This window comes from Atta colombica, unplaced genomic scaffold (genome assembly GCF_001594045.1).
Source record: "Atta colombica isolate Treedump-2 unplaced genomic scaffold, Acol1.0 scaffold9, whole genome shotgun sequence".
In the NCBI taxonomy this organism is placed as follows: domain Eukaryota; kingdom Metazoa; phylum Arthropoda; class Insecta; order Hymenoptera; family Formicidae; genus Atta; species Atta colombica.
The window spans coordinates 2,211,211-2,226,759 of record NW_017259583.1 but is presented as its reverse complement, the minus strand read 5'-3'; the positions used below and the strand labels follow the sequence as shown (position 1 = coordinate 2,226,759).

At 35.5% G+C, this 15,549-nt stretch overlaps 1 protein-coding gene across 1 annotated transcript in view; it reads right to left on the bottom strand.

Annotated features, from left to right (window-relative positions):
- The window catches only part of LOC108693396 (headcase protein), a 156,074-nt gene that overhangs the window by 107,686 nt on the left and 32,839 nt on the right, over nt 1-15,549 (bottom strand). The window contains exon 2 of the mRNA XM_018202297.1: nt 14,946-15,042. Coding sequence (XP_018057786.1) covers nt 14,946-15,042 — 97 coding nt within the window. The remainder of the gene's footprint in view (nt 1-14,945; nt 15,043-15,549) is intronic.

Sequence of the window (15,549 nt, the reverse complement as noted above, 5' to 3'; positions counted from 1 at the left end):
TAGTAAAAATCATTGCTAAAGTATAAATGTTATTGTATAATAATAATAAAAAGGACAACCGGAATGAACGTCGAGTGCCTATTTCTGCGATGCTTGATTTCAACTACCAGAAAACGAATTCTGGATATAATGTATCGCATACTCATTTTTCGTCCTGGTTGAGTTTGTATTTAAGAGACATTAAATAAAATTTTTTAGTTACAATACTGATATATTTTGCGTTTTATTATCAATTTTTCGGGGCATCTCATATTAGGAGCGTAATGTTTTGACTTTGTGATTTTGCTCACTTTTTACATTTCTTTAATTTAAAAAAAAATGGAATTTGAATTAAATTTTATATAACATCATCTTAAAGTTTATTAAATTCCCTTCAAAATATCCTATTATTTTTTTAAATTCTGCTCATAGATTTCTAGCATTTACCCAAAATGAACCCGGTATCGCATAATAGGGACCTTTCCTCTATTTTCGCTCTCGACATAAGCAAGTTTATATTTCTCTTTTTTTATCATCTCCCGTTTCGATTGTCGTTACCGATACAAATAACCACAGACTTATAATGAAGTAAACTTATAGAAGTCTGTACAAATAACTACTGATTTCGACGCGATACAACAATCGTATTTTTACTATTGTATCAATGACGACAGAATACCAGGTCGAATAGCTAAAGCCGCAATTTTGACATTCCGCTGCCGCCCCGGGCCATCAACCTGCCAGGGGTTGCGGCTAATGTCGTTGATATTCAGGACTCAAAGTGCGAGGGTCGCGTTAATGTCGCAGGAGAGGATTCGGTGTCCAAGAGGGCTATGTGCGGTATCCGTCCCATGCGGTGAACATCTCGGTCTACCAAGGGACGAGGCAAAGCGCCGAGGATTGGCCGGGTACGAGCTCATGCAAACCGCACGAATAACCGAAAGGGTTGCTGTACGGACGTCGCTTGAACATAGTTTTGCGACGGTTGAGCCGTTGTCCCAGCACATTCGTGCTGCATATAAAAAAGAAAAGAGACGAATCTCGCCTCTTGTCGCGAATTTATCTTGCTTTCAACCTTCAAGATAAAACGAGACTGATATCACTGGTTGTTAAATGGAGCGAGAGAAGGCTCAGCGCGAGAGAGATTTGGCCGTACTAAAGTTCGCACGAGTGCCCTAGCCCCTTTTTTTGTGATTCTCAAGCAATCGATATAATCTATCGAGGAATGTGTGGAAACTATGTGAAATATATGTGAAAAGAAAACGAGAGCATTCTAGATGTGAATGTAACGTTCTTTTCACTGCATGGTCTTTTCAGGATTATGAAAGAAATTGGACAAAATGGTTATAGTCTCTTAAAACCGAAATATTTCCGATTACTAAAATAACAGTAAAGGAAATAAAAGGTATTTCAAATAAAATTTTATTAATAAATTAAGGAATTCATATTAAAAATTATAATCCCATCAAATATCATTAAAATCACAATAAAAGTAATCTCGAATAAAATAATAATTGTTTAAAATTAATATTAAATTACATTTTATTTAGACATTAATAATAAATAAATTTTTCAACGGGACATTTAATTATTACGGCAACAGATTTTAACAGATATAATCGAAAATGTACAAGAAACGTACTGTAACAATAAAATATTTGATATTATTATTTCCAACCAAACATTTCTGACCTGATCTAATATTAAACCTGACCTCTGTAAGAAATAGCCACAGCAGTTCTCAATCAATGACGAAAACCAGTTTTCTATCTTTGAACAACCGGTCCAATACAAATGCGACGCGGTATATCATTGTGCGAAAAGAATTCGTTCAGTACTGAAATCGCCCACGGCCACAATCGTAAATTTGGCCGCCGATCCTGGATGCTTCCAATATCGACCATCGCCATCGCATTACCCTTGCCCGTTTGCTCGCAACCACAAACCCAGCCACTACACCCCTTGCCCTTGATATTCAGTGCTATGAACGATTACAAGGACGAATTTTCATTTCTTGTAACGACGTCGTCTAAAGTTTAAATTGTAGCCCTGCTAGAACATATCATCGTATCGCAAGCGTGAAAAATTTCCCATTCGATTGCGCCGTAAATACATTATAAATTATCTGATCTTACAATCAAATAGATTGTACAAATTAAAAAACAAAACGTATATATATTTACCAAAATGACTTGAAAGCCCAAGTTATTTTTATATATAACAATATTTAATAATCTTTAAATCATAAATAAAATATCTCTATTTATTTTATTTGTAAAAAGTATAAATAAGAGAAAAGAAAAAAACAGAAACAAAAATTATCATATTAAATAATAATATATAATAGCTCTCACCACGTATAAAAAGAGATGAACAAAAAGTATCTGGAATTTGTCGAAGCGTTTGACGTATCCGGAATGCAGAATTGATTAACGATTAAAATTTAACGCAGTGTAAAAAAAAAGTACTTAATAATTCACGGTTTACCAAGGAACGTCTCATCTCACTTCGCGTGCGTCTCGGTAGAATGCCCACGGTATTCTATGGACGAGAAATATCGGTGCAGAAATACGAGTCACGCAGGTTATACGACGTACATACCTGAGACATCGTGCTTCCTACCCTCCAACTATCTCTGGCACTTCGGCCAGGAGAGAACCGAGCGGCTCCATCTTGGTGACTTTAATAGGATGCCATTCCGTCGGTCCGGACAATGCGCAGTATCACCCGGCAGAACTTTTAGGTCGCTGCAGACGTCCCACCGTGTAAAAGTAATGAAAATTCGGTGATAATCTCTAGCCGTCGCGTGATCAATATATAAACCATACTTGAACTACCGCGCGTTAGCTTTCAATTATAAATTGTTAAGTGTCTACAATGAGATTTTAAGGCGTAAAATTTAAGCTTTAAATCTTGAGCCGTACTCCCTAAAATTTTTGAAGTAAATTGTCACTCTGAAAAGTAAAATCTCTCTTAAAGATTGAAAATTGAACCACTCTTTTTCTGGCTTAATCTTCACTCTTTATAGTGAGATTCCACTCCAAAGAATTTAGAGAGTAAGAAATATTGATTAATCATAATCTATTGCTCTTCTCATTTTCGACTGTAATTGATCAATTTCTTACGACTTCAGACTCAAGTTACATTAAAAATTTGATGTGATTTGAAAACATTTTTTAACAGATTAAGTATCGACGGATTTTTCAAAGGGATAGTCACATGCGAAATTGTTATTTCAACTTTAAAATAAGAAGAGGATCGATAAATCTATCTTATCAATACATTAGACTGCTGATAATAGCAGACGATAAGTATGAATAGTAGACGATAAGTATAAACAGTAACCGTTGCCTAACAATATCGTATACGAATTAAACTTTCTCACGATTATCCGCCGACAATTAACTACTTTGGCCTTTTCTCTTAGATATCAAAGACCTCGATGTCAAAACACCTCGCTCTCCGAATCGCGCGACTTACAATCGCAGTTTCAACAAATTGTGCAGTTTTTAATGCTAAATCCGATGATCTACAGCTTTTACGACGACTGAAGCTAAAATCTCTCTTCGAGTCCACGTGTAGATCATCGCACGAGGCTCGCGGCGATTGTGATCCTACATATTACGGAAAATTGCGTTCGGCCGTATTTCACGTTCAACAATATTTCATCAGACGACGCCCATTTACGCAAATAGGTTCACCATCGAGATAACTCCGCTCACCCGTCGCGGGGGGCGAGCGATGTTCATCAACCGATATCTCGCAGTTTCCCGCGCGATTATGTACAAATACGCGCGTTTAGTTCGTCCGACGATTGGCCAAGTTGGGCCGCTCACGCAAAATCGAAAGGTCGACATGCATGCGTGCGCGCGCGCCTTCTCGTGGGAACGTTTGTCAGGAATGATTTTCTCTCGCGAACAGTGCGTATGCCTGAAAGGGAAAGCCACCATTGCTCTCGCCACTCCCGGCCGAAACGTTATTGACCTCCCGCAGGCAAATTTCGACGTTCGCGCCCAAAAGCGTTCCTTCCCGATTCGGTTCCCTAACCCCTGGTAATAGCATAATAAATCTACCAACTTTTCGCAGAATTCCCCACATAGCCACAGCCGATGCTCAGAGGTCGTTTCACGCGAATGACTTTCCATGCCGCGCCTCACCGCTCTGACTAGAGTATTTTAGGGACACTATTTCACTATAGGAGAATTTATATCTTAATTACCGGTACACACCAAAGATACTCTGGACTTTAATCAGTTACGCCTAACGATGGTGAACTTTCTCTATCAATCATCCCACGTCTCTCTTCAATTATCAGTTGTTAAAGACTTCCCCTGTTAGCCTGTGGGGATGTTGGATAAATTTCGCGAATAAATTGGATAAAGAAGAATCATTATATATGATTATTATTCGCACATTTATAGTGTGCGCAGGTTTATTAATACCTTGCAACTCGCAAGGGAAATTTTCTCGAGTATCTTCCCCGATATGTGAATAATATGGGCAAGTTTGGAATAACGTTGAAATATCCCATGCGCGTTGCTGGAGGTGGTTCACGTTCGGCACGAAGAACGCAGACAGATCGATCCATTGTGCACAAGAACCAAATCAGCGCGCGTAACGCCTCGTATTCCAACTATTTCTCTATCAGAGTCTCCCCTTGCTCAGACTCCCTGTGGGGGATAAAGCCAACGCGCGCAGACGTCTGCTTGAACAAAGACGCGTTCGAGCCGTGGTAAACTGAGAGAAGAAATGTGAGAGAAAGAGGAAAAGTGCTATCAGCCACGGGGGAAAAAATGTCCGTCGTAATAAGTTTCTGCTCACCTCGCGCGCCATTCTGCATTAATTACTTGGGATACCAATGCCAACAAAAATCTGCGGATACCTAGCAACCGCACAGCAATTACGTTGTACACGACCAGAGAATTCCATGCGCGAAGGAGATTAATCTCCTATTCTAATTACAAAAAAAATGCAATGCTAGAAGTGTACTCTCTCGTAATGTCCTACGTTTTTAAAAGACCAAACAACATAGAATGTATAGAATCCTTATCTAAATATTTAATTAATTTTTTCATACATATTCTGTTGTAGGTCCGTTCTTGCAATCTAAACTAGTGTACACTCGTTATACTTAAAATGAGATATATTTGGAGTTTAGCGAAAAGTTTGGAGAAAGAAAATTTTTGTGCGATTCAACGCAGCGATAAAAAACAGATCTCATACTTTCTGTTTATTTACATAATTCCCTATTTATTCAAAAAAAAACTTCCGAGAAAAAAATAATCGCTCGCAATTTCCTCCAGTTAATTACTTCTTGCATACGCTTTCTTATCTTTGCGCTATTATTTTATCTCTTGGAAGCGCTTGAGTTCATAATTTTGTACCACCGCGAATAAAAAAGCGTCCAGCACTAAGGTGGCGAGATTTCCTCGCGATATTGCAACACAGCGACGCTTCATGAATTTTAATATTATTAGATACAGTAGTCTCCTGCGGTACTCGATATCGACTCGTTCAAATGAAAGTTTTTCTTATGTTCCAACTAGAACACGAGATTAGAGAAATTCGAAATTCGTACGAGCTTAAACATTCGCGTAATCGGTAACAGAGAGTACCGGTCTTGGGCGATTCTCAAGAAAGGAAAACACGGACGCGAAGCGTTTTCTCGTATAAGGCGAGTATAAAAACCAGTTACCGACTGGAGGAAAACCCGTAAAAGGTACCCCAAGCGTTTCGTCGACTTCACGTATCGCGCGTTTCGCGACGAAAACGGAAACGGCACCGCGTCCACCGTCATTACTTTTCGTTCACAGTCATGTCCGGGTGTCGAGACGTTGAGCTCTCCCTTGTGTCTTCCATCAAGCATACATGTTATTTCTCCTTTTTGCTTTCTAAGAGACGTCAGAACAACTACATGACTGCATGAGAAGGAATGACATTTGTCTCGCCGATTATGACTCGTTTCTTTCCATCTTTCTTTTCCCAGTGTCGGTCCTCCCTATCTCTCCTTTTCCCGACGAATATTTGATCGTTCATTGTTTCAGTCATGGCAAAGACGCTTTGTCTCGTGATATCACGATTTATGAATGCGAAGCACGACAGGAAGTGAGTTCCCAAAATATATGGCTAACCGCGACAATAAAATAAAAGAAACAGTGATGATCTTGAAAAAAATATTAAATTCTATTCTCAATAATATTTATTTTTAGATAAGCCTCCACGGTTGTTAGTACATAAATATTTATAAAGCGATGAGATATAATTGGAATGTACTTACTAATAAAGTTAATTGCGAACGTTAATTCAACTCTGAATTTGAGTCCTCTTCAGTATACGGAAGTCAAGTATAAATTGCTTGATAACTTGTATTTGACTTCCGCACTCAAGAGAACTCAAATTCAGAGTCGAACGTTGCAACTAATTTCGTTGGCAAGTACATTCCAACTGTTTACGATTTATATTTTACCACTTTATAAATATATTCTTTACCCACCAACAACCGCGAAAACTCATATTTTACTTACGTTTGATTTATTCTTGGAATAACAAAACTATTTTTATCTTAATTTACTCTTATACAGGATATTTTTGAAAAAACGCCCATTAATTATACAGTGCTATTCCTAATAAAAAACTAAGTTGAAAGTCCTCTACCATTTTGTAATTTTTACAATATTTTTTTTAGTTAGCCAATGCAAAATGTCTAAAATCGACAATATAACTTTAAGATAACCTTTAAAGTATCTTATTTTTAAAAATTCTTTAAAAAATATCTTCAAAATATTCAAATTATTTCACAAAGAACACTAAAAGATATCTTGAAATTATTTTATACATCGATTTTATTTGTTTATTCGATAATATTTAGAAATTAATATCTCGTTAATTATGTTAAAATTACAAAATGATAGAGGACTTTTCGACTCAATCCATTCTGTCCCTATGCGAAAAGATTTATCATTATTTCCCAAACACCCTATACATACAGTTATATTATTTTTTAATATCACAAAAGATATCAACTATAAATAAAATTGATCGTAGAGAATTATAGATTTTTATATATGATACGTAAAGTAAGAATGTTTAATAGATGGAAAAATATTATGTTATATTTTGAATACCTCGTAATAATTTAAGCATGGAATAACACGCCTGACAATTGCCTTAATTTCCGTGACTCTTTAGCTTAATGAGTACGAGAAGGAAGGAGGAACCGTTGCTCATTATCATTCATAATCCTGTTCGTCAAAGAGAGGTCATCGGTTGTTTCTCTTCATAATGATGATGAAGATGAGGAGAAAACACGCATCTGCCATTTCTGATTTCCTTATTTCTTTTTCCACCGTTATTAAGAAAAATTTATGCGTACCTACTCATGAGAAAGTAAGCCTACTTTAAATTATTTCAAGTGGCTTTTAACTTTTGACAAACTGCTTTTTTATAGTCTACTGATTTATGTGAAAATATAAGTATGGAAAAGAACAAAACTTTTCATCGTTCATTTTGCTTCTACTTTTTTTTTTATTTATTACAGAAGCATAATAATTTATTTCGCATGTTACTCTATTACTTCATTGTGCGAATAAAACATGTATCAAGTCAGCTGTACTTTTTCCTTCACTCTCAAAAAAAAAATGGAGATTACCCATGTATATCAAGTTCACGGATAAAAATACTAGTGTGCGTGATGTGGGGCGAGAGAAGCATAGAGCTATCTTGCATCGATCCGATTGAGGTAGGTCGAGTTCTCAAGGGAACCACGACTCTTATCCCAGTTCAGGGATAAATTCAAGGACAATACAATCGACTATGATTCAAAGTTCACATTGACGAGAATCATGTATTATCTTGTGTTATCTCATAACTAAAAATAAAAAAAAACCATTTAATCCACATTAATAACTATATCATAGTAATAAATGATAAATATTGTTGAATATGTAAAAATTATTTAAATTATTCTAACAATGTGCTTACGTAAAACAAAAACAATATTCCTTTCTATATATTTTTTAAAATAAATTTTAATTAAAAAATAATTTAATTATTTAAAATAAAATTGAAAATCTTGCTAATCGCAGATATCACTCTTTTATAACAAAGAAATATAAAAAACATATAGATGACACATCATTAAATTACTAATTAAAGTAACTATTTTATATTCTCGAGCACACTGTTTTTATCTTTTTCTTTTTTCTTTCTTTCTCTCTCTGAGCCTCGAATAACAGCACGTTGAATTGCGCGAGTTGCGCAACAGGAAGGCGAACGTTTAAGCTAATGACCTTTAATGCAAACTTCCATTGTGCGCAGAGAGTCTACAATGAGGGTTAATACACAAAATGTACTCAGAAAACAAAAAAGGAGAGAGAGGAATTATGAAGGAAACTTGAGAGAATAGAGAAAGTATGGAAATACACACACACACACACACACACACACACACACACACACACACACACACACACACACACACATGTATATATATATACACACACATACATACACAATTCTTTTTTTAAATATCTTCTTTCCAAAATTTGACACAAAAAACTTTCTTCCGAATTTCTAATATGAATTTTCTATAAATATTATTTTAATTGCTGTTGCATTAGTTGCAACATACATATTATATTTCCGTAAAAATAGTCAATGAATAAAAGTAATTTCATCTTGGCTTTCGAATGTAAAAATTTTTTAACTCCATAATGATGAAAACTTTAAATTCAATTTAAATTTAACAAAGATAGATGCGAATACATAAACATTTCTTTCTAATACTACTTTCTCATTTACGTTATAAAAAATTATTACAAAATTATTACAATAGAGCGTACCTTACAACACTGCTTGAAACGCGAGCGACTAAACTTTCGTTCAGTATCGTACTGGTTTTGAATTTAATCAGCACCAGCGACGAGAAGCAGGAAGATTACGTTACTTGGGAACAACTGCCTGAAAATGGCGTGATTGTTCTTCCTCTGGCTTGACCATGGAGGGTTAATGGGTCTTTTATGTTACTGCGAACGTGGCAAAAAATCTTGCTAATAGCAATGATTTAATCGCAGTTCACATTTGGACAATCACATGAAATTAAATTTAAAAGAGATAGCATAAAACCTAGAAATTATTATATAATAGTAATACACACACACACACACACACACACGCGCGCGCGCACACACACACACACACACACACACACACACACAAATAAAAATAAAGAATATCTCGCACAAAAGATTTTTCGATAAGATATTTACACATCATTCATATTCTAGATCAAACGGTAAATGTATAATACGTTGCATTTGCTTTTCATTAAAATACATAATTCGCTATTAAATATGTATCTATTAATGCACAAAAACAGGAATATATCTCAATATACACTAAAGCTTTTATCTCGAAAATAGCGAGAAATGAAACACGACGAAAGATACATATAAATACCATTTTCCATTAATTCTCTCTCGAGCTGATCGGAAATGCTACTAATCGACGTCGGTTCATTAAAAATCAATGTCCATCGAGTAAGACGTATGAAAAGATACTCACGAAAGAAAGGTCTCACTTTCCATCTCTTCTAAAGCAACTGAATTACGAGAAAAGCTTTTCGACGTCATTCTTACGCGAGCGGTCCTTTTAATTAATCTCTGCTCCCTCGAACACGAGTATCATTCAGAGCTTTAGCGCCACTCAGCATAGACCAACGAGGGTTCTGCACAATCCTCGAGAAAATTACGCGGTCCATCCTTTGTGAGGTAGACTTACGATTGCTCTCGACTTACGATTTCGTACAGTTTCTGTGTTCATTTCATAAATTCGCAAATATTATTTAAGAAAGAAATGTTACGTAAGATAACAATTTTATAGAGAGAGAATTACAAAATTTCTGTGAAAAAGCGCCATAATTGATTAATTCAACTAAATTATATTAAAAGTTAAGCAAATTCGGGTAGTTAATGCATCTTTCCATTAAAGTTTTATTTAGAAAAAACAGAATCACACTCGAAAGAGCTTATAAACAGATTGCATCTCTTACAGCGTGGCCTTGTCAGAAAAAGCGTAGTTCGCGAATATTTGCTAACGGAACAATTTCTTATCAGAGTTGAGCTAGGTTGAGATAATGAGAGCGATGTAATACGTTCAACGGCGAAATATAATACGCTCGGCATAAGCATAGGTTTTCGATGACACTTCGATACACACAATACTACCCCCCCTCTCACCTCTTATTTAAATTAACTGTAATTTCACTGTAATTTCTTTTAAATTTTTTACATAGCGTATAATAAGTCATTCACTTTAATTAATTATTCTCATTGTTATTGTTAATTTTTTATTTTGAAATATTACAGAGTATTTATATATTGTTCACCTCGTGCAACTTTAATTATGCAAGAACAGTAGATGAAAGAAACGGAGTATTGTGCGCTTGACATTTTGCCGGTTCAGTATTTTCTGCAAGCTGGCGCCGCTGACATTCGATGCATTTATCTTCGTCACAGCGCCCAAGAAACAATATTTACCGAGTCGCGAGATAAAGAGCCGCGGTTCGTGCGACGGACTGCAATAATAAACTATCGCGCCGATGTAACGCTTAGCGTATTCGAGTATTCGACGAAATGATAATATTCGGGTCGTTCAACCGTCTCGTGCATCTCAGAGAGAGAAAGAATTCACGAAGCTGCGAGAGTTATGTAAAAATAAACGATACGCGCATGCTGGGTACGTTTCCGCAACGTTTACAGTATAAAACAGTAAACGTTTTAATTACCTGGAAAATCAAAATGGATAATGGGTGCGGATTTATGACATGAAATTGCATTGCCGATTAAAGCGGGGAGCACAGACTCTTGCATAACACACAAGGCATCACACATAAGGCATAAGAAATTCAACCAATCAGAGTTCTTTATTTCTTTATGGAAGAAAACAAGGACTTTAAGTGGTACATTTTCTTATGTATTACGTGTTATGCGTTATACAAAAATTTTTGTGCTCCCCGCTTTAAGGTCGGCCGGGGAAAAATAATACATTTTGAAAAAAAATACAGTGCACCGTAAATTGTCGCTGTTAGCAGCAGACTTCGAATACATGAGAGATCGTATCGTTATTAGGTACCTTACGAACATTGACCGCTTTTTATGTGTACATAAGTGAATAATAACGTGATGAGACGAGTATAAATAAATACTAGCGAAGGATGTTGAAAAAATAGCAACTGTAACTCTATTTAAAAATTATTGTAGAACATAGAATTCTGCTGGAAACTAACGAGAAATGTCGCTGGAATTGCAACAAATTATCTCTTATAAAAAAGAATTTAAATTATCCCTTATATTTAAAGTTTATTAATATTAGTAATTGCTGGAATTTATTTTCAATTTACATACATTCGTAAAACTGGAGCAATACTAACGGAAACTATAGTCAAAGTGGAAATATTTTTCTTTTTCTTGAACTTTAAAAAGGAAGTATCGTGCTAGATTCGCAAAGTTAGCAGGCTATATTTTCAATTTTGATTTTTTAATATTAAAAGTGCTTTTTTTTAATAAGGAACTATGAGCATTATTGGAATTGTCAGTATTTTTTTTTATATTGATAGAATGGCGCGCTAACTTTACAAGTACAACGACCGAGCGAGTCGAGTCGCGGACCACTCCTAGTTTTAGCATCTATATAAGCCACGTGTCGAGTTACTGCATCGTAGCACGCCACTTTCCTATTTCCACTACTCCTCCTGTCCGATTTATCGCTAGACACAGCCGCGAGGTCGTTCACATGAAATTTGTAACGTCTGTCGCGATTTGCACACATTTGAAATGCGTCTCCGCTCTATTTCCTAAATAAGCTTTTTGTATTTTCGCAAATTTACTATTGCAAAGTTGTATTCGATTTGAACGCTCACATGTAAACTTCATTTTACACACGAAAAACGATAGTTATATCCAGATAGTTATATCATTTTAAATAAAAAATAATTTTGTTAATCAAATGACACTGTTAATGAAACAAATATGTCATGTTTTTGTTTTAATAAAATTTTATTTGTTCCATTAGTACTGTTATTATATATATAAATCAACACGATTATTTTAAATTAAAATAATACTGTTGCTACATCATTTTTTTTTATGTATCTTTACTATTCATTATTTGCGGAAAGAAGATAGAGTGAAGCTTACAACACCTAAAGCGAACGACAAGAATCGTGAAAAGAAATTCATCGAAACGATATCGAGACGATAGAAACGTGGAGAACATTCGAAAGATTCTTTTTTTTTCCCCTTGCCTCAACGGCGTCTTAACAGAGAGTCTTAACGAACAAGTTATCGCCATGACTTCCAATTCACAGTGACAAACCTCGGGTCTTAAGTGACTCCTCCAGGGAACGTCGCTGCTGCGTATCGATATTCAGCGCACTAAAGGCAAACCTTGCATTTTGTAATTCGCATCGTAACGCGCAACGCACAAAGGGGGTAAATCCACCCTCGATACGCGGAAAGGGTTACGCGAGATAGAGAAAGAAGGAGAGAGAGCAGGGCAATTGTTACGGGGCCACGGTTGCCATGGGAGGACTCGGAGGGTGTTTCAAGAGCTTCCAGCGGTTTACAATGGTGCCCTGGTTCCTCCAGGCTCCCCTGTCCCCTCTTTCGTTCACCCTTCTCTGTTGCTGCACGGCAATACGTGCACACACACGCTCACATGAGATCGATCTCCCTCGAGTTACCTAACGGCTCTCGTTAGGCCGGCCGGTCGGCCGGCCGGCAAAGTTGAGAGAACCGGTATTATTGAAAAACTGGAACCAGCAGCCGCCGCCAGTTCGTCGACGAAACACGCTCGAGAACGGCCACGGAGAGCCTTATTGCGCAACAACTTAAACCGATAAAAGAGTGTAACGCAAAAATATTACACGCCTTACATTTGTGCATTCTAATGTCGCTGCGTAAAGTGCGAAGGATATAGGAATGTATATAGCGTGTTAAAAAGCCTTCATTTAAATATTAATTCAATAATTCAATTGCATGTGATATTTAGATATTATCGATGATAACAGTATTATGTATGAAGCAAAATTGTTCCTCAATCACAGTTATGATTAATTTTATGACCGCGACAAATGACCCCGCGCATAAAAAGTCGAATGAATAACCGCTCGAATTTTTCTTGTCAATAATAACAGCAATAATTACGAATAATGTAGTACAGCGAATAACGTCATCAAATTTGTATCAAGAACGTATCGCAGATATTAATTAGCCGCGTCATTAACTGCTTTAATTGTCAGTCAGAATCGTGGCAGATTTTCTAACAAGACTACAGTTGGGACAACCGGATGGTTCTATCACAAGATAAGTTATTTTAAACTTGGCAAAAACATATCCTAGTTCAGAGGGGAGAGCCGAATAGTTGCTTTACCAGTTATCCTTTCTTTTTCGGTTCCCGCAAACAAGCATCAAAATGGCAGGCAATTTGGAGGTCGAGGCCAGGTCTTAGGTCAAATTTTGTTAGGCATTACGGAATGGAGGTTAAAACGTGCATCACTTATGGAGCCTTCTCCCTCAAGACAGCTTTCTGTTACATAATAGATCGAAGGCAGATATTTTATTGACGGAAATTATATTGAAAGTTCGTTATTTATTGTATTAACGTGTAAAAATTAGAAGCTGAACAAATTGATATCTCTTTTATAATTAACGCAAACTGCATAATTTTCTATAAAATTAATTTATATAATAATATTCGTTCATTGATACAAAAGTTACGTCTACATTAGTATTTAATATTTCAATTGATAATAATTAAATAATTAAAATAACACAATCAAATATAAAAATAGCTATATTTTTATATTTTATGTTTTAAAAAAATGTTTTTTCAATTTTATTTTTTTAGATATAAAATTCGCGAGCAAATTATGCATTACATTTTTTAAATATAATTACACTCTGTACAATTCCAAAATAATGATTCACTCTCTTTCAATCTCATTGTACCTGTAATAAAAACGGATAAGGAAAATCAATTGAGCGAGATCAGCGCTAAATAAACTAAATAAACGTTTGCATAAACAGATCGCGTCCATTGGATTAATTTATAATGACAACTTCGATATTAATGATATCCTTTATCTTTTTCCGGATTATTTGTGCTATCTGTGACAACACTACAGGTAGACAAGTTAATCAGGGTTGACGTTAATTGATTCGCGCAAGAAGATTTTACGCGGTGAGTAGCGAGTCAAGGGAAAAACATAAGAGAGTAAAAGTATTCTTTAACACCGGTATATATAAACATATACGCAAGTACGTATATACGTATGTCTGTACGTGCGCGCGCAAAAAGACACATACACGCTACTTGGATTGCTCGAGTATTGATTTCTCTGCGTATTTAGGGTAGGACGACAGTGTTACAGGATGAGACGCGAAAGGATTCGCCAGGGGCGTAGCTCTTATGCCTGATTTACGCCTGGAAAGGACTGCCTCTCCCAGTTGAATTTAATGAATTCCTACGACAAGATTAAATCTAATCGATACTCGCTTAATTCAGCTTTTTGTACCTTATTCAAAACACATATATGCATTGATGATGAAAATATTAAATTGTGCGTATAATTAAATCTATGTTTAATTATATGCTAAATTAATACGTTCCATCGTTGCATAATAAAAAATAGTAATAATTTGCTTTTTTCGCTTACAAAAAAACAATTAAAAAGATTCCTGCTCTGTCAGTATAATGTTGCGTGACATGTTTGTGAATGTAGCAATCGTTAACGATTTATCACTTCCTGAAGATCCAGTCCATTCCACTTGCAAAGCAACACGTCGTAATTCAAACGTTCCGTAAGCGAAATTCTCAATGTATCAAAAAGTGTGTGTGTGTGTGTGTGTGTGTGTGCGTGCGTGCGTGAGTGCGTGCGTACTTGTGTGTATAAATCATTAATTACTTACCTTAATATGATAGGAGTTAAGCTTGGTGCGAGGCAGACTGTTGAAAGCGCTGAAATCCAGACGACGCGAAAAAATGCCGTTGGCGCCGCAGCTTTGTCTGCAAATAGATAAAAACAAAGTTTTACGTAGCGATAAAAACCAGGATACATTATACATGTTGTATTACGTTGAAAAAAATTACTAAACTTTAATGTACATTTCTTTGAATAGTGTTAAGTAAACATTTACAGTAAATAAATATTTGTTCAATAACTATTCAAATATTTATTAAAATATAGTATTTTTTTTAATGTATCTATGTAGTTTTGAAGTGTATCTATGTCGTTTTAAATATACATTGCATGTATTGTAGTTTCATATTAACCTGGGAGTAGGCGTATCTTGAAATTAACATTAGAATAGGCGCGTCCTTGGTCATTTTGACCGAACTATATTTTCACACATATACGTGTTATATAACTAGAATACATATACATACGATTATAATTATTACAAGTAATAATTAATAAGAAAACGTTCTGATAATGTTTTATATTAATCAATTAAAAACAAAGAAACGTAATAGTTACTGGAAATAATTGTATTTATATGATATATCTTTATT